The 23,945-nt window shown below is 44.2% G+C and overlaps 1 protein-coding gene across 4 annotated transcripts in view; it reads right to left on the bottom strand.

The window, feature by feature from the left end:
- LOC110528891 (protocadherin-15) overlaps positions 1-23,945 on the bottom strand; it is a 267,645-nt gene that overhangs the window by 56,827 nt on the left and 186,873 nt on the right. For all 4 annotated transcript variants that reach the window (XM_036984917.1, XM_036984912.1, XM_021611090.2 and 1 more), the window contains 2 exons: positions 13,677-13,817; positions 11,253-11,365 (listed from right to left, as the gene is read on the bottom strand). In XM_036984917.1, the coding sequence (XP_036840812.1) occupies positions 11,253-11,365; positions 13,677-13,817 (254 nt within the window). The remainder of the gene's footprint in view (positions 1-11,252; positions 11,366-13,676; positions 13,818-23,945) is intronic.

The following is a 23,945-nucleotide window of genomic DNA, read 5'->3' as shown; positions in this document are numbered from 1 at the left end:
AGCCAGAGCTCATCAGTAAGCGGAGGGCTACTGGTGAGCGCTACTACTCCTGTCTCTCCTTCAAGATCCTGCACTACCTTGTCGGTCCATCTACGCTGGACCGGTTCGTCAGCTTCCTGCAGTGCCTTAATAGACTCTGGGGCGGAGGGCTGTTTTATGGACGAGACCTGGGCTCGGGAACATGACATTCCTCTCAGACAGTTAAGGGAGTCCACGGCCTTGTTCGCCCTGGATGGTAGTCCTCTCCCCAGGATTCAGCGTGAGACGCTACCTTTAACCCTCACTGTTTCTGGTAATCATAGCGAAACCATTTCTTTTTTAATTTTTCGTTCACCTTTTACACCTGTTGTTTTGGGCCATCCCTGGCTAGTTTGTCATAATCCTTCCATTAATTGGTCTAGTAATTCTATCCTCTCCTGGAACGTCTCTTGTCATGTGAAATGTTTAATGTCTGCTATCCCTCCTGTTTCCTCTGTCTCTTCTTCACAGGAGGAGCCTGGTGATTTGACAGGGGTGCCGGAGGAATATCACGATCTGCGCACGGTGTTCAGTCGGTCCAGGGCCACCTCTCTTCCTCCACACCGGTCGTATGATTGTAGTATTGATCTCCTTCCGGGAACCACTCCCCCCCGGGGTAGACTATACTCTCTGTCGGCTCCCGAACGTAAGGCTCTCGAAGATTATTTGTCTGTAGCTCTTGCCGCCGGTACCATAGTCCCCTCCTCCTCTCCCGCCGGAGCGGGGTTTTTTTTTGTTAAGAAGAAGGACGGGTCCCTGCGCCCCTGCATAGATTATCGAGGGCTGAATGATATAACAGTGAAGAATCGTTATCCGCTTCCTCTTATGTCTTCAGCCTTCGAGATCCTGCAGGGAGCCAGGTTTTTCACTAAGTTGGACCTTCGTAACGCTTACCATCTCGTGCGCATCAGGGAGGGGGACGAGTGGAAGACGGCGTTTAACACTCCGTTAGGGCACTTTGAATACCGGGTTCTTCCTTTCGGCCTCGCTAACGCTCCAGCTGTCTTTCAGGCATTAGTCAATGATGTCCTGAGAGACATGCTGAACATCTTTGTTTTCGTTTACCTTGACGATATCCTGATTTTTTCACCGTCACTCCAGATTCATGTTCAGCACGTTCGACGTGTCCTCCAGCGCCTTTTAGAGAATTGTCTTTTTGTGAAGGCTGAGAAGTGCTCTTTTCACGCCTCCTCCGTCACATTTCTCGGTTCTGTTATTTCCGCTGAAGGCATTAAGATGGATCCCGCTAAGGTCCAAGCTGTCATTGATTGGCCCGTCCCTAAGTCACGCGTCGAGCTGCAGCGCTTTCTCGGCTTCGCGAACTTCTATCGTCGTTTCATCCGTAATTTCGGTCAGGTGGCAGCTCCTCTCACAGCCCTTACTTCTGTCAAGACGTGCTTTAAGTGGTCCGTTTCCGCCCAGGGAGCTTTTGATCTCCTCAAGAATCGTTTTACATCCGCACCTATCCTTGTTACACCTGACGTCACTAGACAGTTCGTTGTCGAGGTTGACGCGTCAGAGGTGGGCGTGGGAGCCATTCATTCTCAGCGCTCCCTCTCTGACGACAAGGTCCACCCTTGCGCGTATTTTTCTCATCGCCTGTCGCCGTCGGAACGTAACTATGATGTGGGAAACCGCGAACTGCTCGCCATCCGCTTAGCCCTAGGCGAATGGCGACAGTGGTTGGAGGGGGCGACCGTTCCTTTTGTCGTTTGGACTGACCATAGGAACCTTGAGTACATCCGTTCTGCCAAACGACTTAATGCGCGTCAGGCGCGCTGGGCGCTGTTTTTCGCTCGTTTCGAGTTCGTGATTTCTTATCGTCCGGGCTCTAAGAACACCAAGCCTGATGCTTTATCTCGTCTCTTCAGTTCTTCAGTAGCCTCCACTGACCCCGAGGGGATTCTCCCTGAGGGGCGTGTTGTCGGGTTGACTGTCTGGGGAATTGAGAGGCAGGTAAAGCAAGCACTCACTCAAACTCCGTCGCCGCGCGCTTGTCCTAGGAACCTTCTTTTCGTTCCCGTTCCTACTCGTCTGGCCGTTCTTCAGTGGGCTCACTCTGCCAAGTTAGCCGGCTTTCCTGGCGTTCGGGGTACGCTTGCTTCCATTCGCCAGCGTTTTTGGTGGCCCACCCGGGAGCATGACACGCGTCGCTTCGTGGCTGCTTGTTCGGTCTGCGCGCAGACTAAGTCCGGTAACTCCCCTCCTGCCGGCCGTCTCAGGCCGCTTCCCATTCCCTCTCGACCGTGGTCTCACATCGCCTTAGATTTTGTCACCGGACTGCCTTCGTCAGCGGGGAAGACTGTTATTCTTACGGTTGTCGACAGGTTCTCTAAGGCGGCTCATTTTATTCCCCTTGCTAAGCTTCCTTCTGCTAAAGAGACGGCACAAATCATCATCGAGAATGTTTTCAGAATTCATGGCCTTCCGTCAGACGTCGTTTCGGACAGAGGTCCGCAATTCACGTCTCAATTTTGGAGGGAGTTTTGCCGTTTGATTGGGGCTTCCGTCAGTCTCTCTTCCGGCTTTCACCCCCAGTCTAACGGTCAAGCAGAACGGGCCAATCAGACTATTGGTCGCATCTTACGCAGTCTTTCTTTTCGCAACCCTGCGTCTTGGTCAGAACAGCTCCCCTGGGCAGAATACGCCCACAACTCGCTTCCTTCGTCTGCGACCGGGCTATCTCCTTTTCAGAGTAGCCTCGGGTACCAGCCTCCGCTGTTCTCATCTCAGTTCGCCGAGTCCAGCGTCCCCTCCGCTCAGGCTTTTGTCCAACGTTGCGAGCGCACCTGGAAGAGGGTCAGGTCTGCACTTTGCCGTTATAGGGCGCAGACTGTGAGAGCTGCTAATAAGCGTAGAACTAAGAGTCCTAGATATTGTCGCGGTCAGAGAGTTTGGCTCTCCACTCAGAACCTTCCCCTTAAGACCGCTTCTCGCAAGTTGACCCCGCGGTTCATTGGTCCGTTCCGTATTTCTCGGATCATTAATCCTGTCGCAGTGCGACTTCTTCTTCCGCGATATCTTCGTCGCGTCCACCCGGTCTTCCATGTCTCCTGTGTCAAGCCCGTTCTTCGCGCCCCCGCTCGTCTTCCCCCCCCCCCCCATCCTTGTCGAGGGCGCACCCATCTACAGGGTCCGTAGGATTTTGGACATGCGTCCTCGGGGCCGTGGTCATCAGTACCTAGTAGATTGGGAGGGGTACGGTCCTGAGGAGAGGAGTTGGGTTCCCTCTCGGGACGTGCTGGACCGTGCGCTGATCGATGATTTCCTCCGTTGCCGCCAGGTTTCCTCCTCGAGTGCGCCAGGAGGCGCTCGGTGAGTGGGGGGGTACTGTCATGTATTGTCATGTTGTGTCTTGTTTCTGTCCTTTCCCTTCACCCTGTCTCCCTCTGCTGGTCGTTATTAGGTTACCTTTTCTCCCCCTCTTTCCCCCAGCTGTTCCTTGTCTCCTCCTAACTACCTCGTCACCCCTTTTCCCACCTGTTCCCTTTTTCCCTCTGATTAGTCCTCTATATCTCTCTCTGTTTTTGTTCCTGTCTTTGTCGGATTCTTGTTTGTGTTATTCATGCCTGAACCAGACTATCGTCATGTTTGCTGCAACCTTGTCCTGTCCTGTCGGAATCTGCCGGTCCATCTGAGCCTACCTATGTTTTGTTATTAAAGAAGCTCTGTTTACGTTAATTCGCTTTTGGGTCCTCATTCATGCACCGTAACACATTCACTGTCAAGCCTCTGTCTGATCACAGCCAAATTAAGTTATTCCTCAAAAGAACAGACATGGAAACAACCAGACATTCACAGCCCAGTAAGCTGTACAACATCAGAAAGTCATACAGATGGGCCCAAAACAACTCAGAAGAATACCAGAAAGCAACCTGTAACCAAAATATCCAGACACTCTTAGATAACTTTCTGGATACCACATTCACTCACAGTAAAGAAGGCATCAATCTAACAGTACAAAACAGCAACTATATATTCAGGCAAGCGGCAAAAGAAGCACAATTGAAATTGATAAAAAACAAAACAAAAAAGATCACAGATGACAACTGGTTTGATGCAGATTGTAAAATTATAAGGAAAAAACTTAGAACACTATCCAACCAAAAGCACAGAGACCCGAATAATGGTGAATTACGCCTTCATTACTGTGAGACTTTAAAACTCTATAAACGTACACTCAGAACCAAAAATGCACAGTACAACAGCAAGCAGCTGACACTAACTGAGGAGTCCATAAACACAAACAACTTCTGGCAAAATTGGAAAAAACTAAAAAAAATCTAAACAAGGAATTAGCGATACAAAATGGTGACATATGGACAACCCATTTTAAAACACACTACAAAACCGTTCAAATTGACACAAACGCAGAACAACGCCAAATTCATGAGAAGTTGAACGGATTAGAAAAAGCTATAAAGGACAATCAAAATCCACTGGACTCCCCAATTACTGACCAGGAGCTCTACAAGAAACTTCAGGCTCTCAAATGTAAGCATGCGGACCTGATGGCATCCTAAATGAGATGCTCAAACTCACTAGTGCAAAATTTCAATTCGCTATATTAAAACTGTTTAATTTGATCCCGAGTGTAGCTTATTTCCCTGACATCTGGAATCAAGGACTCATAACCCAAATCTTTAAAAACGGAGACAAATTTGACCCTAACAATTACAGAGGCATTTGTGTGAACAGTAACAAGGGGAAGGTTTTCTGTAGTATTATAAATGTAAGAGTTCTAAACTTCCTTAATAAGCACAATGTCTTGTGTAAAATCCAAATTGGATTTATACCAAAACATGGCACAACTGATCATATTTACACCCTACACACCCTGATAGATAAACATGTCCACCAAAATAATACCAAAATATATGCTTGCTTTATCGACTTCCAAAAAGCATTTGATTCTATTTGGCATACAGGACTGTTCTATAAAGTTATTGAAAGTGGTGTAGGGGGTAAAATACATGACATAATTAAATCAATGTATACTGGCAATACGTGCAGCATTAAAATTGGCAAGAAAATAACAGAATTCTTTAACCAGGGGTGGGGCCTTCGTCAGGGTTGCAATCTGAGCCCTGCACTCTTCAATATTTACATCAACGAATTGGCTACTATTCTAGAAAAATCCTCAGCCCCTGGTGTTAGTCTCCACAATTCAGAAGTTAAATGCCTACTCTTCGCAGATGACCTATGCCTGCTGTCACCCACAGCACATGGCCTACAGCATAGCCTGGACCTGCTAGAGCAGTCCTGCCAGACCTGGGCCCTGGCAGTAAACCCCAAAAATACAAAAATAATGATTTTCCAGAGAAAATCCAGATCTCGGGGAATTAGACCAAAGTTCTCAATCGGTACAAAATATATAGAGTACTGCACACACTACAAATACTTAGGTTTAAAAGTAAGCTCAACTGGACACCTTAATGAGGCAGTGAATGAACTGAGAGAGAAAGCACGCAGGGCATTCTAAGCCTTTAAAAAGCTCATTCAAATTGAAATACATATTAAAATATGTCTAAAACTAATTGAATATGTCATTGAACCAATTGCACTTTATGGCAGCGAGGTGTGGGGTCCACTTGCAGAACAAGATTTCATCAAATGGGACAAACACCCCATTGAAACCCTGCATGCAGAGTTCTGCAAGATAATCATACAAAGAAAAACTACAAAGGAAAACTACAAACAATGCATGCAGGGCAGAATTAGGCCAATATCCACTAATAATAAATAACTCAAAAAAGAGCAATTAAGTTTTGGAAACATCTAAAATACAGTGACCCCTTTCATATCATTACCAAGCCCTGCAATGCCAAGAGCTGAGCAAAGAAAAGAGTCCCCTCATCCAGCTGGTCCTGGGGCTGAGATCACAAACCTGTTCTACTAACACATTGAAGCGTCAGGACCAGAACATCCAATCAATCAGGATAAACCAAATTACAACACAGTCAAAACAAAACTATATTGCTTATTGGGAAGCACAAACACAATGCAAAATGCAGTGCTATCTGGCCCTAAGTCGACAGTACACTGTGGCTAAATATTTGACCATGGTTACTGATCAAAACCTTAGAAAAACCTTGACAAAGTACAGGCTCAGTGAGCACAGCCTTGCCATTGATAAGGGTTACACACAGGAAAACCTGACTCCCTGTAGAGGAAAGGCTGTGCAACCACTGCACAACAGCAGAACCTGAGACGGACCTGCATTTCCTGACAAAATGTAAAAAATATAAAACAATTTTTCGAGAGTGTCATTTCCCCAAATTTGAAACCCTTATTCAAGGTTTCAAAGACCTCTCTGATGAGAGTAGGCTACTGTTGGGGAGGACGCAGAGAGCTGTGGGTTGGCAGCGCACTACATTGCTGCCTGCCATAAGTTGAGGGACAGTGTCTGACAGACCAATCAACCTGCACATGTACTCTACTGTATGGTTATTGTTATTGTTCAATGTATGGTTATTTTGACCCTTGGTTATTGTTGTCACTGTTGTTCCGTTGACAATTTTGGTACTCATTTTTTATTTTTTCATATTGTAAATATCCAAAATAAGCTCTGGCAATATGTACATTGTTATGTCATGCCAATAAAGCAAATTGAATTGAATTGAATTGAGAGAGAGAGAGAGAGAGAGAGAGAAAATTGAATAGAATTTAATTGAGAGAGGAGAAAGAGAGAGAGGAGAAAGAGAGAGAGAGAGAGGAGAAAGAGAGAGAAAATTGAATAGAATTGAATTGAGAGGAGAAAGAGAGAGAGAGGAGAAAGAGAGAGAGAGAGAGGAGAAAGAAAGAAAAAGAGAGAGAGAGAAAATTGAATAGAATTGAATTGAGAGAGGAGAAAGAGAGAGAGAGGAGAAAGAGAGGGAGAGAGAGAGAGGAGAAAGAGAGATAACATTTAATAGAATTGAATTGAGAGGAGAAAGAGAGAGAGAAGAGAAAGAGAGAGAGAGGATAAAGAAAAAGAGAGAGGAGAAAGAGAGATAGGAGAAAGAGAGATAGAGAGAGAGGAGAGAAAGAGAGAGAGAAAAGGAGAGACAGAGAGAGAGAGAAAAAGAGAGAGAGAGAGAGAAAGAGAGAGAGAAAAATGAATGTAATTGAATTGAGAGAGGAGAAAGAGAGAGGGGAGAAAGAGAGAGAGAGAGAGAGAGAGGAGAAAGAGAGAGAGAGAAAATTAAATAGAATTGAATTGAGAGAGGAGAAAGAGAGAGGGGAGAAAGAGAGAGAGAGAGAGAGAGAGAGAGAGAGAGAGAGAGAGAGAGGAGAAAGAGAGAGACAATTGAATAGCATTTAATTGAGAGAGGAGAAAGAGAGAGAGGAGAAAGAGAGAGAGGAGAAAGAAAGAGATAGAGGAGAAAGAGAGAGAAAGAGAGAAAGAGAGAGAGAGAGGAGAAAGAGAGAGAGAAAAAGAGAGAGAGAGAAAGAGAGAGAGAGAGAGAGAGAGAGAGAGAGAGAGAGGAGAAAGAGAGAGAGAGAGAGAGAGAGAGAGAGAGAGAGAGAGAGAGAGAGAGAGAGAGAGAGAGAGAGAGAGAGGAGACAGAAGAAGGAGAGAGAGAGGATACAGAAGAAAGAGAGAAAGAGAGAAAGAGAGAAAGAGAGAGAGAGATAGAGAGAGAGGAGAAAGAAAGGGAGGCTATAATTGCTGTGATCATTAAAATGACAAAGTGAGAAGTGGCGAGGCTTAGTGTCCTGTGATTTAGAGCATCCATCCCCATCCCGCAGCTCTCAACCCTCAGCTCAGGCGAAGTGCTGTGGGAGATAAGCAGCAGGCCTAAGTTAAAGATGCTTTTAAGCTGAAGGTCTGCTACATGGGACCAGTAAAGTAAAGTAGCCTCCCCTCCATAGAGTACAGTAGGGATTCCCGGCTTAGTAAAAAGCTTACCGCTCCTCTCCTGCAGTCAGACATGCTGAGGAAAATAAATTACTTGCTGTCCTGTGCCCAGTGCTGAAAACTTCCCCACAGGGATGTGTTTGTGAGTTCCATCTAAAGGCCATCATTGCAATTAAGTGAAAGGTTTCAAACAGGAAGAATTTTTCTTGCAATGGGCCCTTGGTTATAAAGCCTGTTAACTTGTTTTCCTAGTAAATTGTATCTATGTTTCGATTCAAATATGATTTGAATTCAAACTTGATGTATTTCATGAATGTACAACAATAATGTCCTATTCAACATTACATCATACATCAACATCATTACATTAACACATTACATAAATATAAACTTACTGTTCATGCATTCCATTGTTATTTAAACTTGAGTATAAAATGAAGGAATCTGTCAATTTTTCAACTCTACTGTACGCAGTGTATCATTGCAGATGGTGTAGCCTAATTGTTGTAAGACTTCTGTAATTAACGTTACATGTAGTATTATAAACAAACAAACTGGTGCTCAGAATTTCAACAACACAAGCTTCCAAGTGATGCAGAGGTCACTACAGACACCCTGGTTTGAATCTAGGCTGTATCACAACCGGCTGTGATTGAGTGTCCCTTAGGGCGGCGCACAATTTGCCTAGCGTCGTCCGGGTTTGCCCGGTGTAGGCCGCCATTGTAAATTAGAATTTGTTCTTAACTTACTTGCCTGGTTAAATAAAGGTTATTATTTTTATTTATTTTGAAAGCCAAGGTACAATGTGCTACATTACAATACTGTACTGTACGTGCCATTTGTTTTCTCCAACCATGACTGGGAGATGTTCATCTCCCCAAAACAGATGGAGGGGACTAAAAATAAAACCCTGAAAGCATTAAGCCAGCCACATAACTGTTTTAATTGTGTGTTGTGGAGCTTTTGGCACAGCCTTCCTGATTGCTGCTATTGCTAACGGGCTTTGGTTAGACAAACAGCATCTTCTGTGGACGTGTAGAGCATGATTTGTGTTGTGAAGGATCCTTAGAGAGAGGAAGATGAAGCGAGGAGGAAAGATGGAGCACTCTATTGTCCAGTAGGGGGGTGAAGACCAGATTGGAGGCCCTCTTGGTGCACTCCTGTACAGCAGGGAAGAGCTAGCACCTGGCTAATGTTTTTATGGGTCATCATTTATGTTGGGGCTGTCGCCGTGGATGGTAAGCATCAGCAATGCTACGCCCAACAGGGGTGCCGTGCCAGCCATCCTAACCTTCTGTGTGTGTAGGACATAACACTCATTCACAAGCTAATCTAAGGCCCTTCATCAGACACACCGCTGGGAATGTATATTGCATTGATCAATCATAAGATAATGCCTGGAATAGAGAGAACATGAGCACGGGAAAAGAAACAGAACACACACACACACACACACACACACACACACACACACACATTCCTAATAGTGAATGCACGTAGTTATAAACATAGTACACAACAGACAGACAGACAGACCGACAGACAGACAGACAGACAGACATACAGACAGACAGACAGACAGACGCACACAGCACTTTCTGACATACAGTTTACACAAGATCGAGCAACTACTGTAAAGTGAGCACAAAACAGAAGCTCGACAGTATGAGCTGACCTAATGAAATGCTCTCCCTAATGTGAGCAAGGCATGTCCAACTCTATTAGAAATGACACATTTTGCCATGATTCTATGCCATGACTGACAAACGCAGTTAGAAATCAATTCGCTGCTAACAAGCTTTACTTAATAAGCTCCAAGGGACAGTAGGATACATAATACACTGACTGGTACCTCACAGCTAATACCACCTGCTGTTCAATATTAGCATACAAAAAAAACTTTGATGAATGTCAGAGTTGGTGTATCTCACACTCAGAGAAGCTGCAATATCTCGTCAAAACCAAGACTTTCTCAATCCTGCTCCAGCCACAACGCTAATAATAATTGAAATAAATATATACAAATCCCTCCTTCAACATATCAATATGGCAAACTCAGGCTGGGCTGTGCCTCGCTGCGATCCAGCCCTGCTAGAGAAGTCATGATCCCCGTCCACCACTATCCTGTCAGTTCAACGTATTTAAAACGTAATCTGGCTAAAATACTCTCTTAATAAACTCAGGGGAAACTCTGCTTTGCCCTCCAAGAAAAACTAATGTTGTGGTTTACAGCAGCCTCTGGCTCCGAGCACTCCTTAATATTTATACCACTCATAAAGTCGGCATACGAGGAAAATCTTTTACAACCTGCTCTGAACAACCCTTGTCTTCACAAATATTTATACATCATCTCACATTGTGTACATCACCCATGATGAGACACAAGCATGGGCTAATGTAATCACATAATAATAACTGTTTTAAATAATATATAGTCAACTCAGGGCCAAACAAAATGTAATTGAAGCTGGCGGATGCATTATTCAAAATGTTTTTTTAATATTTACCAAGGCCTGGTGAGGGAGGGAGGATGTGACCTGGTGTGTAAGGTGTGCTTGTGTGTGTTGAGGTGTTGTTGCGTTTCTGCTCAACACCAGATAAACCTACCAAGCAGCCAGGATTGGGGAGCAACTGATTAAATCTTATTACAAATCAACTATCTGTAAATCAGTTATATTACCAACAAAAAACATTGTAATCAAATTACAGATACATTTGAAAAAACTAGACGTTAACTTCTTTAGATTACGTTTCAATTCAGAAAAGATGTTTGCGGAACAAAATACATCATGAGAATTCAATGCAGCATTGAAAAAAAGGCTCAAGTTTAAATTGCCTGAACGAGTCAGAGGCGACTATGATGACCCCCCAAAACGTAGGGCGGCAGGTAGCATAGCAGTTAAAGCATTGGGCCAGTAACCAAAATGTTGCTGGTTCGTATATACCCGAGCCGACAAAGTGCAAAATCTGTTGATGTGCCCTTGAGCAAGGCACTTAACCCTCATTTGCACTAGGGATGCTGTACTACTATGGCTCATCCTGTAAAACAACACATTTCACTGGACCTATCTGGTGTACATAACAATATAATATATAACATTTTTGGGTCCTTTGTGTCTTCTTCTAATGCCTCTTAAAGGGAAAGAAATCAACAAGTAATCAGATTACGTTACATAATTTGGGTAATCCAAAAGTTACATTACTGATTACAATTTTGGAAAGGTAATGGATTACATTTAGAAAGTAACCTACCCAGCCCTGCCTGCAGCTTTGAGTAATGAGCTGTATATAAGTAAGATATTTATATGGTAATATGGTAATATGGTAATATTCAAGTGAGTGTGCACACATGCGTTTGAGCGTGCGTGTGTAAGCACGTGCGTGTGTGTGTTACCTGTACTCCTCCTGAGTGAAGATGGGGATCCTGGAGGGCTGGAGGACAGTGATCTCCACCAGGGTTCGGTTCTCCTTCACTGGCTCTCCATCGTCAAACGCTATCACCACCAACTGAGAGGACACACACACACAAGCACACACACACATTACTGATTTCTTCTTGAATCAAACCACATTGCCTGGTCGCCAGCTGTTTCTGCATGCATGACAATTAATAACAGAGAAGTTTGAAATGGCCTGGGAACAGGCCTGGGAACCAAGCTCCAACCCACCCAGAGAGAGTGTATGAATCTATCGACCCAACATTCTTAGACCGGGGAGACAAGACAGAGACAGAAAGCAAGACAGAGTCAGAGCGAAAGAGAGAGAGTTTGTCCTTTCTACAACCTAATATCCTTCAGCAACATGCTCCTCCCGTTCGCTGCCAAGGTTACACTGAGCTGAGGTCAGCTCCACATACACTCAGATGACCTTCTGTGGGAGTATAATGTCAGGAACTTAATATGCATGCACATATTGGTTTAGTCACAGGTGGAGTCTGTGCAATGGCCTGATGAATTAGGACATGATGAAGGTATTGTGAGAAGGTTCCAAAAAGAGTCCATTAGCTCAATATGTGCACCGTTTTGACCAATTAGAACTAATAATAAAGTGCACAGATAATGTACACTATTTCCGTACAGTATGTGAGGAAAGGTGTACAGTACATGTGTACTTTAAGACTCACAAAAAATATATATACACCACCGGTCAGTGTATATATAATGTAGAATGTATTATTCTACATTGAAGAATAATAGTGAAGACATCAAAACTACAAAATAACACATATGGATTCATGTAGTAAAAGTGTTAAACAAATCAACATATATTTTATATTTAAGATTTTTCAAATAGCTATCCTTTGCCTTGATGACAGCTTTGCACACTCTGGTATTCTCTCAACCAGCTTCACAAGGAATGCTTTTCCAATAGTCTTGAAGGAGTTCCCATATGTGCTGAGCACTTGTTGGCTGCTTTTCCTTCACTCTGCCGTCCGACTCATCCCAAACCATCTCAGTTTGTTTGAGGTCGGGAGATTGTGGAGGCCAGGTAATCTGATGCAGCACTCCATCACTCTCCTTCTTGGTCAAATAGCCCTTACACATCCTAGAGGTGTGTTGGGTCATTGTCCTGTTGAAAAACAAATAATAGTCCCACTAAGCCCAAACCAGATGGGATGGCGTATCGCTGCTGAATGCTGTGGTAGCCATGCTGGTTAAGTGTGATTTGTAAATAAATCACAGACAGTGTCACCAGAAAAGCAACCCCACACCATAACACCTTCTTCTCCATGCTTCACAGTGGGAAATACACATGCGGAGATCATCTGTTCACCCACAACGTGTCTCACAAAGACACTGCGGTTGGAACCAAAAATCTCCAATTTGGACTCTAGACCAAGGGACAAATTTTCATCGGTTAAATGTCCATTGCTCGTGTTTCTTGGCCGAAGCAAGTCTCTTCTTATTATTGGTGTCCTTTCTATTGGTTTCTTTGCAGCAATTTGACCATGAAGGCCTGATTCATTCAGTCTCCTCTGAATAATTGATTTTTAGATGTGTCTGTTACTTGAACTCTGTGAAGCATGTATTTGGGTGCAATTTCTAAGGCTGGTAACTCTAATGAACTTATCCTCTGCAGCAGAGGTAACTCTGGGTGTTCCATCCCTATGGTGGTCCCAATGACAGCCAGTTTCATCATAGCGTTTGATGGCTTTTGCGACTGCACTTGAAATTTTTCGGATTGACTGACCTTCATGTCTTAAGTTAATGATGGATTGTCGTTTCTCTTTGCTTATTTGAGCTGTTCTTGCCATAATATGGACTTTGTCTTTCACCAAATAGGGATATCGTCTGTATACCCGCCTACCTTGTCACAACACAACTGATTGGCTCAAACACATTAAGAATGAAAGAAATTCCATAAATGTACTTTTTAGAATGCACAAGTGCTAATTGAAATGCATTCCAGGTGTCTAACTCATGAAGCTGGTTGGGAGAATGCCAAGAGTGTGCAAAGCTGTCATCAAGGCAAAGGGTGGCTTTTTGAAGAATCTCAAATATAAAATATATTTTGATTTGTTTAACACTTTGTTGGTAACTACACGATTCCATGTGTTATTTCATAGTTTTGATGTCTTCACTATTATTCTACAATGTAAAGAATTGTAAAAATAAACAAAATCTTGAATGAGTAGGTGTTCTAAAACTGTTGACCGGCAGTGTGTGTGTGTATATACAGTATATATATATAAAAAGGAAAGAAAGACACAGTATGATTTAATCTGTGCACGTTTCTGACCCACTGGTTTGCATTAGATCTTAAAGTGCAAGTGTACTATACAAATCATCCATCATCATCATCATCATCATCATAATACCTTGAAGGTGACGCTGGGCTGTTCGTTGAGGTTGACCCTGGTGATGACCCTCCCAGATCCCTTCTCCACGTCAAAGATGCTACCGCTGTAAGGTGATTGGTCCTCGTCCACTCTGTAACGCACCAGACTGGCTGGAGTACCCTGGGACAGAAACACAGGGGCAAGACAGACATGTTAGGTGAGTGAACTCCTCTATTTTATGTGTGTTTTGTCCTATATTTTTATTTTTAATCCAGCCTCTGTCCCCGCAGGAGGCCTTTCACCTTTTGGTAGTTCGTAATTATGAATAAGAATTTGTTCTGAACTGACTTGCCTAGTTAAATAAAAGTTAAATAAAAAAACAAATATTTTTACTTTTGATTTTGTATATTGCTCAAGGGGACAGCAGTGATGCTATGATATTTTATTAGTATTTTCACACAGGTGGGTTGAAGTAGTCTGAAAGAACTGACTTACAGTTTGCTTTACTCTAACTCTACAGTAGCTTGAGAAGCTAACGGATCCCCAATTCACCTGACCGGATCACGAACCTAGGTCGTGAATATGACTCATGGGTGTGTTTTCCGATTTCGCTATTGTCTCCGGCAGGTACTCTCCATGCAAGTGAACCTCGATGAACTACCTCTGCTACACTGTGACTACACGACATAGTCTCATCTCCTCATTACCAGTAGGAGGACAGCTCATCACATTACCCTTTACTGTATTCATAGATGAAACCCATCATCTCTTGGGGTTAAATAACACCCACCCTATCCCTCCATCCCCAAATCAAATCCACTTTAAGGTATTGATGAAAGCTGGGACTTTAATATGACCCTTTAATTAAGATTAATAATGCTTTCAGATAGCTGATTATCTCATAACTATCTTTTTCAATTATACCACTTTCAAGCTCCACATTCCCCCTCCCCCCCCCCCCCCCCACACACTTTTTTTTCTTACTGTCTTCTAATAGAAGATAATACTTCAGTGCCCTTCAGCAGAACTGAGAATGCGGGGCTTGAAAAAGCCTAATGGGTTTTCTGTGCTGTAGAGTCAAACTGGGCAGAACTGAGCAAATGCGGGTGTTAGAGATGTTAGATCCCTTGGGTGGTTTACTCACACAAATACATCTGCCGAAGGTTGTGAGAAATCATCAGAGAGAGCTTACGGATACACTGAGGGGCATGTGTGTAACATCCAGGCTGTGTGCGTAGAATACGGCATTTGTGTTAGATCCAAACTGAGCATAATAAGAACAGAAACCAAATTTATTTTTGTTTGGCAACTGCACACGGCACCTACCAAATATTGTAACAAAAGTGTCAGCATTCTGTCTGAATTTGTATTTCAGTTGAACATAATGGCATAGGCTAAGTACGGTATCTTGCCCAAGGGCAACCAATAAAGGCACACCATTTCGGATTCCAACACCAGTCATATGCTGTTCCTTAACATGTAAGGCCAAGCTTTGACTTTGAAATATTACTAAGAAGAAGAACCCCAGGCCATTTGGCCACTGCAGTGTGAGTTGAAAGGCCAAACAAGCCCTCAGGATCAGAGACCATGCACCTATTTAAAATAAACATTTATAAAAATGAGATTATGTCCTCTCCCCATTTCCCTTCCCCTATAAACTGTGCAGTTCAGTATCAACATTTCCAGTTTCCACATTTGACATTCAATGGCAGGTCTCATACTGGTTCCAAGACAGCAGTACTATGTGGATTGCCTTGACTGTAGATACAGTAACATCTTACAATATCTACTAGTGCTTTCAGGTTTACAGCAACTCCCCTTGTCTGGCTTTTTGCTCACAGACCATAAATATTTTATGCCTTCTGCTGGGGAAAACACTCACCAAAAATGGAGATATTTACCACTTTGACATCTAAGAAATGTATGTTGGGACTAGGGCTGTGGCGGTCATAAAATTTTGTCAGCTGGTGATTGTCAAGCAAACAGCTGCCGGTTACACGGTAATTAACTGTTATTATTTACATAACACGTTTGGTATCTTGTGACTTCCATGCATAGCCAACAAGCCACTGATGCAGATCTTTGAAACTTCTACATTTTAAAAAGTCTCATAAATAAATGTAATATAGCCAACACCTTCACAATGAATACATTATGTATTTTAGACAGGTCTAAAGAAACATGATATGAAGAAAATGTAGTCTATTTCAGAAGAACAGAATTGCATACTCAGAGTTGTCCTTATGTTAGGTCCTGTTGTGGCTATTGCATATGGCTGTGGGCTACACTAGTTAATTTAGCAGACAAGATCTGCTTAGAATACCGTGGCATTATTTTGTATCATTTTATATGTGACTATTTTCAGGAAACTAGGCGTGTCATGTGTCACTACTTCACAGGAGAGCCATTTGAACGTAAACTTTTTAAAATGTGTATAAAAATGTGTTTTGGCAGAAATACCTTCAGGAACTTTCATGTGCCTTAATATCAAACTTGTATGCAATCTGTAAATACAAATAAAATTATATATATAATTTATTACGAGCCTAGTTGGTTAAGCCACAGAAAAAGTGAGGAGCCTTCCCTAGCCATGATTGCCTGAGTTAATGTTTGGGCTGAACAAGCCGAGAGATGAGTTCAGATTAGTCTGGCATGTAGCATGCTTCTGTCTATAACATAAGCTGCTCAGTATATGTAGGTAATCCTTTCTAACATAACTTTTTGAAAGATATTACATAGTAGAACTGAAAAGGTGTTGCTCTCCACTTTGTTTTGAAAGTTTTGAAATCAGTGGAATGCACAGTGGAATTAGAGTATGATATTCTGCCGTTTGATTGCAAATATGCAGACGGAGTCGAAAAGACAACACAAAGAAGGCTGTTGTATAAAACACCTGTCTCCGGATTACATCTTCAAACTAAGGCAACCATGGCATCCGTGACAGAGAGGGAGAAGCATCCATCCATGTATTCGGATAAGATAGTCTAGCTAACTACATGTTCAGATATTACATATTTCAAATTTTGTCAGAAAGTTGTTTTAATTTCAAGTTAAAGAGTACTGTTAGCTAGCTAACGTTAGCTGGCTGGCTCGCAAGCTAACTGTCCTTACTGTCCTGTAAGGATCCAAATAGGTCAGATCAGCTTTGCAATAAATAAGTTCAGCCAGACCCGCTTTCACCCACAGAGGAGGGAGAAGGGAGCTGGTGGGGGGTTGACAGCCCACACTGTGTTGTAAGTCAAGGAGAGAACATCCCTCTCCAAATTCACACAGGAATGTGCCTTTCTTTCACAGACATTTTCCAGCTGAAACTTTAGCACGTTCTGGAGTGAATACTGGAACAATATTTCTAACATAGAACTTGGGGAATGGTAAGAGGCGATCTAAAGAATAATAATGTAATTTTGGTTGTTATTTTGTGATGTCATTAAAAATGTTATAAAGGAAATACTGTAACTTGAAAACAATACTGCCGTAAAGAGTGTGATTTGCGACACAACGAAATAAACAATAGAGCATAATATGAAACGATAGACATTTTTCTATCACCACACAATATATATATATTGTCACATCGCCCAGCCCTACTAAATAATATACAGTATGTGTGAAATTAGTTTTGATTTAGAATGGACCATTATCTATGCACTTATATAGCGAATGGAGGATGCTTTTCCCGTGGTTAATTTTTGTGCCAGCCAGGTAGGCTATGCTCCTGTTGTAAAGAAAAGCAATGTGCTTAATATTAAAAAGTTGATAAACAAATATAGTAAGCTTAGCCTATAGAAAGCTGATGGGATCCTCCTCTTTTAAGAAGAGGCCCTCAAAAAAAGTGTTTTGTTTTACAGCCTGGAATCGAATCAGGGTCTGTAGTGACACCTCTAACACTGAGATGCAGTGCCTCAGAACGCTGCGCCACTCGGGAGCCCCGAGGACTTTAATAATAGGTATTCATTACACTTCTCTAATTGATTTCCTTCAATTCTAGTAAGCAATAAGATGAGACGCTTCCGTATATGCCTTTGTATTCTCAGCCTTTGTCTTTGCATGGAATCAAGTCGAAATGAACATTTGAATAAGTGTTTTGAACTGTATGGTGCAGCCCAAAACACAGAACAGTTCATGTCAGAGATTGAATTCCATTTCTGTTCTCCGTCCCTGTTTCCCTCATCAGCTCTGCTGTGGAAAGGAGGCACAACTACAGCCCACTTGTTACTGTGCTCTCAGACAGACGGACGGACGGACGGACGGACGGACGGACGGACGGACGGACGGACGGACGGACGGACAGACAGACAGACAGACGGACAGACGGACAGACGGACAGACAGACAGACAGACAGAACGAACAATACACATGCACAGAGAGTGCAGGTTAACTATGTTGTGTGAAATGTTCAGATCCACACGGTTGTGATTGACAGGTTTAGAGTGAACCCCAGGGACGTGTACTGTTCCTCTGCTACAAACACCACGGAGGCCCCCTACCCTGGAGGGAACACAGCCAGCAGGAGGTCCTTTCACACCAAGTTCCAGTCCAGTCTACAATTACTGGCCGTTTCTCCAGACCCCCGGGAGGGTATAACGAGCAGATAGATTCGAGAAGCGTCAGATGAGGATTGTGTCTGATGGCTGCAATGTTTTAGATGGACACAATTCACACAAGAGTCAAATATAATGATGCAGACTATAAAAAAAGGCATGTCATTCAATTATATAAAAATCCTTGCCAAAGAGACTGCCAGGGAGAGAAAGGAAAGAGAGGGATACAGACCAGGTTAGAAAATAGACAACAGACCTCAAGACATGATGTAACTATGCTGAGCACTTGTTATAGTGAAAAACAACTCCAATCTCAAAAGAAAAGAAAAGAGAGGGAGCATGTGAGGTAGAATACTGACTCACCTACGGGGCTATAAAATATTTAGGTGATTGCACCGCCAATAAACCCACCTTCCTTTGGCATAGGGTTGATGAAGCTGAACCACATTTTTTGGGGGACAAAATAACCTTGTTCTCTAGCATTTATTAGATTGCAAATGTGTCTTTGCTTTATCGTAATGGCCTTGTTGCCCTATTGACAGAGCGAACGGGAAGCAGTAAAAGTTAGCTGAGTGCGGTGTGAGGCATTACAAAAACCTATACTGATTTCCCCCTGCCCCTGTACAGCCTCGCCTGTGATAGGGAAATCATTTCTGAGTGCAACAGGGTGTCAAACTGATGGTGCTGTATGGTGTAATTTCATTCCTCTGGTTTGCAGCCGGGCAAAAGAAAAAGCATATTCCAGGAAGTCGGTGTGGAACTGCTCAGCCATGGCAAAGCCAATGAAGACAGAGACAGATAAACAGAAGGGTGAGACTGGAAGAGTGTGTTGTTTAACATACTTAACAGAAATAATCATCACATTATGACAACTGTGGGAACAGAACAGATGCAACACAATCAGGTAGCTATTTTTACGAAGAGAACATTGGTTTTTGCTGGTAGTGCTGTATTTCACTATGCTGTGTAATAAACAATAGTTTGTGTAATCAGCTGTGATGCCTTAAGCGGTGGAAATCGCTGTTCTCTTTAACAGGGGTTCTCAAAGTGGGGTCCACAGAAGCACTGCATATACACTACACGACCAAAAGTATGTGGACACCCACTCATCGAACATCTCATTCCAAAATCATGGGCTATAAAGGGGAATGGAAACACTATGATTTAGAACGACGGCGAACTGTAAATCATCATATTGGCATTGTTGCGTCACTGGCAGGAGAGAACATTTTGGAACTCACAAAAATGGCTGAATTTACAGAGTCGCTCCGAGTCTGAGAATGAAATCATGTTAGTTAGGGAGCCAATAAACCTACTGAAGACGTTCATGTTTGAGCCGATCGTTGCCCCAGATCAAAGAGTTCGTTCTTGTAACTGTGACAACAAGGATATGCCGCCTACGGTCGGCGTAGGCAAACACAAACTGGTGTGAGTGGGGATGCTGCCAGGTAATGGCTAGAGTAGGAGTGTGTGTGTTGTAGAGAGATGGTGGAGATACAGCACAAAATCCCAGCGGATGGTGGCTGTATTGCATCCAGTCAGAGGTTCCTGTCAATCTGTCTGGATGGTGGCTGTATTACATCCAGTCAGTGGTTCCTGTCAATCTGTCTGGATGGTGACTGTATTACATCCAGTCAGTGGTTCCTGTCAATCTGTCTGGATGGTGACTGTATTACATCCAGTCAGAGGTTCCTGTCAATCTGTCTGGATGGTGACTGTATTACATCCAGTCAGTGGTTCCTGTCAGTCTGTCTGGATGGTGACTGTATTACATCCAGTCAGTGGTTCCTGTCAGTCTGTCTGGATGGTGACTGTATTACATCCAGTCAGTGGTTCCTGTCAATCTGTCTGGATGGTGACTGTATTACATCCAGTCAGAGGTTCCTGTCAATCTGTCTTGGTTGCGATGTATTTATTGGATGTGTCGGTGCTCAGTATATATAATCAGTATCCTATAACGATGTTTATCATCAGCTCTGTTTGGCGCGTTGGTAACACATTTACCTTTAGATTAGACGACTAGAGTTCCAATCGCAGACAGCATCATGATTCATGAAATCTCATTCTAACCAATAATGGGGCGTGCTCTTTATAAATACATTGTGATTTCGTTTCGGTATCAGACTAACTTTGCTTTTTTTTGATTGCAGAGCATATAGGCTGGCAGTTTATCGCCAGCTCACCCTATGGGCACAAGAGAGAATTGGACGAGGTCTCTGCGTGTGTCGTTTCTTCCATAAAGTGTGCATAGCCAGAAGCAAAGGCATTGAGCAAAAGTTTGAATAAAACCAGTTCATTTGGTAAAGCTAGCCTAGCGTAAGACATAGACCTAATGCCTGCGCCTTATGTAAAAATAGTATTAGTTAGCTTGTTCACTATAACAACAGGTTCAAGCGTAACCAGAAAAACTTGCTTTGAAGATAAAACTACTTTCAGTGTGCACTAATCCCGTACCCCTGTCGCTAGAGTAGTGACTTCAACTAGCCTTGGCCTCCATCTATAGGAAAGGAATAGTAACTACAATGGGCAGCTAGTCAGAGTCAAAGTAGACATGAATAATATATGCCATTTAGCAGACGCCTTTATCCAAAGCGAACTGGGCACATGGTAGTGGAAACAGATCATAGAAACAAGATTACAATTTTGATGTCATAGATGGTCAGTCTTCGCATCTATAGCTCTGTCTATGAATTTGAGAGTGGTTACATTTCTCCAGCCCAATCCCTTAGCTTTTTTACCAAAAGAGGAGCAGGGAGTGCCTTTGTTATTGTTTCTACTGCTGATTGCCACTTTAAGAAGTTAAGATGCAGATTAAATACACACCAAAATATGTTACAGATAATATAAAAATGTCCCATCACTCAGACAATTAGTGGATACACAGCATCCAGCAGAGCAAACAATCAATCAAATATATTTTACAAAAGCCTTTTTTACATCAAAATAATAACCACAGTGGTTATAGAGGGTGCAACAGTTCAACACCTCAGGAGCAACTGCTTTTCAACGCTCAGCATTAATAGGTTGAGAGAGAGAGTCGAAACAGCAGAACCGGGACAAGGTAGCACATCCATTGAAACGGGTATACAAAAAAATTGGTGGAAAAACAATTCCACTCTGATTCCCTTTATGTAGGGGTGTATCTTTGAATTCGCTGTTGAATGGCCTGCTCCTTCTCCATTTTCGGAACACCATCCCGCTCCCCCAAAGTGATTGATAGTATATCTTAGTTTGCACTGTGATGATTGTGATTCTGCGAGTTCACTGATCTCACTCTCCGTCAGCTCCATCTGTGGCGTATAGGGGCAGGACTCGTTTGTATACTGATGATCGTGAGCTCAATCTAGCTGGGCCCTGAGCTCTTTAGTGATGGTCCCGGTGGACCTCTTCTCCACCGCAGCACAGGAACACTCTGGTCAGTTTGGCATGCTGTACTTGTTACGGTGCGTGAATGAGGACCCAAAAGCGAATTAACGTAAACAGAGCTTCTTTAATAACAAAACAAAACGTAGGCTCAGATGGACCGGCAGGTTCCGACAGGACAGGACAAGGTTGCAGCAAACATGACGATAGTCTGGTTCAGGCATGAACAACACAAACAAGAATCCGACAAGGACAGGAGCAGGAACAGAGAGAGATATAGAGACCTAATCAGAGGGAAAAAGGGAACAGGTGGGAAAAGGGGTGACGAGGTAGTTAGGAGGAGACAAGGCACAGCTGGGGAAAAGAGGGGGAGAAAAGGTAACCTATCAACGACCAGCAGAGGGAGACAGGGTGAAGGGAAAGGACAGAAACAAGACACAACATGACAGTACATGACAGTACCCCCCCACTCACCGAGCGCCTCCTGGCGCACTCGAGGAGGAAACCTGGCGGCAACGGAGGAAATCATCGATCAGTGCACGGTCCAGCACGTCCCGAGAGGGAACCCAACTCCTCTCCTCAGGACCGTACCCCTCCCAATCTACTAGGTACTGATGACCACGGCCCCGAGGACGCATGTCCAAAATCCTACGGACCCTGTAGATGGGTGCGCCCTCGACAAGGATGGGGGGGGGGGGAAGACGAGCGGGGGCGCGAAGAACGGGCTTGATACAGGAGACGGGGTGGACGCGACGAAGGTATCGCGGAAGAAGAAGTCGAACTGCGACAGGATTAATGACCTGAGAAATACGGAACGGACCAATGAACCGCGGGGTCAACTTGCGAGAAGTGGTCTTAAGGGGAAGGTTCTGAGTGGATAGCCAAACTCTCTGACCGCGACAATATCTAGGACTCTTAGTTCTACGCTTATTAGCAGCCCTCACAGTCTGCGCCCTATAACGGCAAAGTGCAGACCTGACCCTCTTCCAGGTGCGCTCGCAACGTTGGACAAAAGCCTGAGCGGAGGGGACGCTGGACTCGGCGAACTGAGATGAGAACAGCGGAGGCTGGTACCCGAGGCTACTCTGAAAAGGAGATAGCCCGGTCGCAGACGAAGGAAGCGAGTTGTGGGCGTATTCTGCCCAGGGGAGCTGTTCTGACCAAGACGCAGGGTTGCGAAAAGAAAGACTGCGTAAGATGCGACCAATAGTCTGATTGGCCCGTTCTGCTTGACCGTTAGACTGGGGGTGAAAGCCGGAAGAGAGACTGACGGAAGCCCCAATCAAACGGCAAAACTCCCTCCAAAATTGAGACGTGAATTGCGGACCTCTGTCCGAAACGACGTCTGACGGAAGGCCATGAATTCTGAAAACATTCTCGATGATGATTTGTGCCGTCTCTTTAGCAGAAGGAAGCTTAGCAAGGGGAATAAAATGAGCCGCCTTAGAGAACCTGTCGACAACCGTAAGAATAACAGTCTTCCCCGCTGACGAAGGCAGTCCGGTGACAAAATCTAAGGCGATGTGAGACCACGGTCGAGAGGGAATGGGAAGCGGCCTGAGACGGCCGGCAGGAGGAGAGTTACCGGACTTAGTCTGCGCGCAGACCGAACAAGCAGCCACGAAGCGACGCGTGTCATGCTCCCGGGTGGGCCACCAAAAGCGCTGGCGAATGGAAGCAAGCGTACCCCGAACGCCAGGGTGGCCGGCTAACTTGGCAGAGTGAGCCCACTGAAGAACGGCCAGACGAGTAGGAACGGGAACGAAAAGAAGGTTCCTGGGACAAGCGCGCGGCGACGGAGTTTGAGTGAGTGCTTGCTTTACCTGCCTCTCAATTCCCCAGACAGTCAACCCGACAACACGCCCCTCAGGGAGAATCCCCTCGGGGTCAGTGGAGGCTACTGAAGAACTGAAGAGACGAGATAAAGCATCAGGCTTGGTGTTCTTAGAGCCCGGACGATAAGAAATCACGAACTCGAAACGAGCGAAAAACAGCGCCCAGCGCGCCTGACGCGCATTAAGTCGTTTGGCAGAACGGATGTACTCAAGGTTCCTATGGTCAGTCCAAACGACAAAAGGAACGGTCGCCCCCTCCAACCACTGTCGCCATTCGCCTAGGGCTAAGCGGATGGCGAGCAGTTCGCGGTTTCCCACATCATAGTTACGTTCCGACGGCGACAGGCGATGAGAAAAATACGCGCAAGGGTGGACCTTGTCGTCAGAGAAGGAGCGCTGAGAAAGAATGGCTCCCACGCCCACCTCTGACGCGTCAACCTCGACAATGAACTGTCTAGAGACGTCAGGTGTAACAAGGATAGGTGCGGATGTAAAACGATTCTTGAGGAGATCAAAAGCTCCCTGGGCGGAAACGGACCACTTAAAGCACGTCTTGACAGAAGTAAGG

The sequence above is a fragment of the Oncorhynchus mykiss genome, chromosome 1 (genome assembly GCF_013265735.2).
Source record: "Oncorhynchus mykiss isolate Arlee chromosome 1, USDA_OmykA_1.1, whole genome shotgun sequence".
NCBI lineage: Eukaryota > Metazoa > Chordata > Actinopteri > Salmoniformes > Salmonidae > Oncorhynchus > Oncorhynchus mykiss.
The sequence above is the reverse complement of the archived record's forward strand: the minus strand, read 5'-3'. Positions and strand labels throughout refer to the sequence as shown.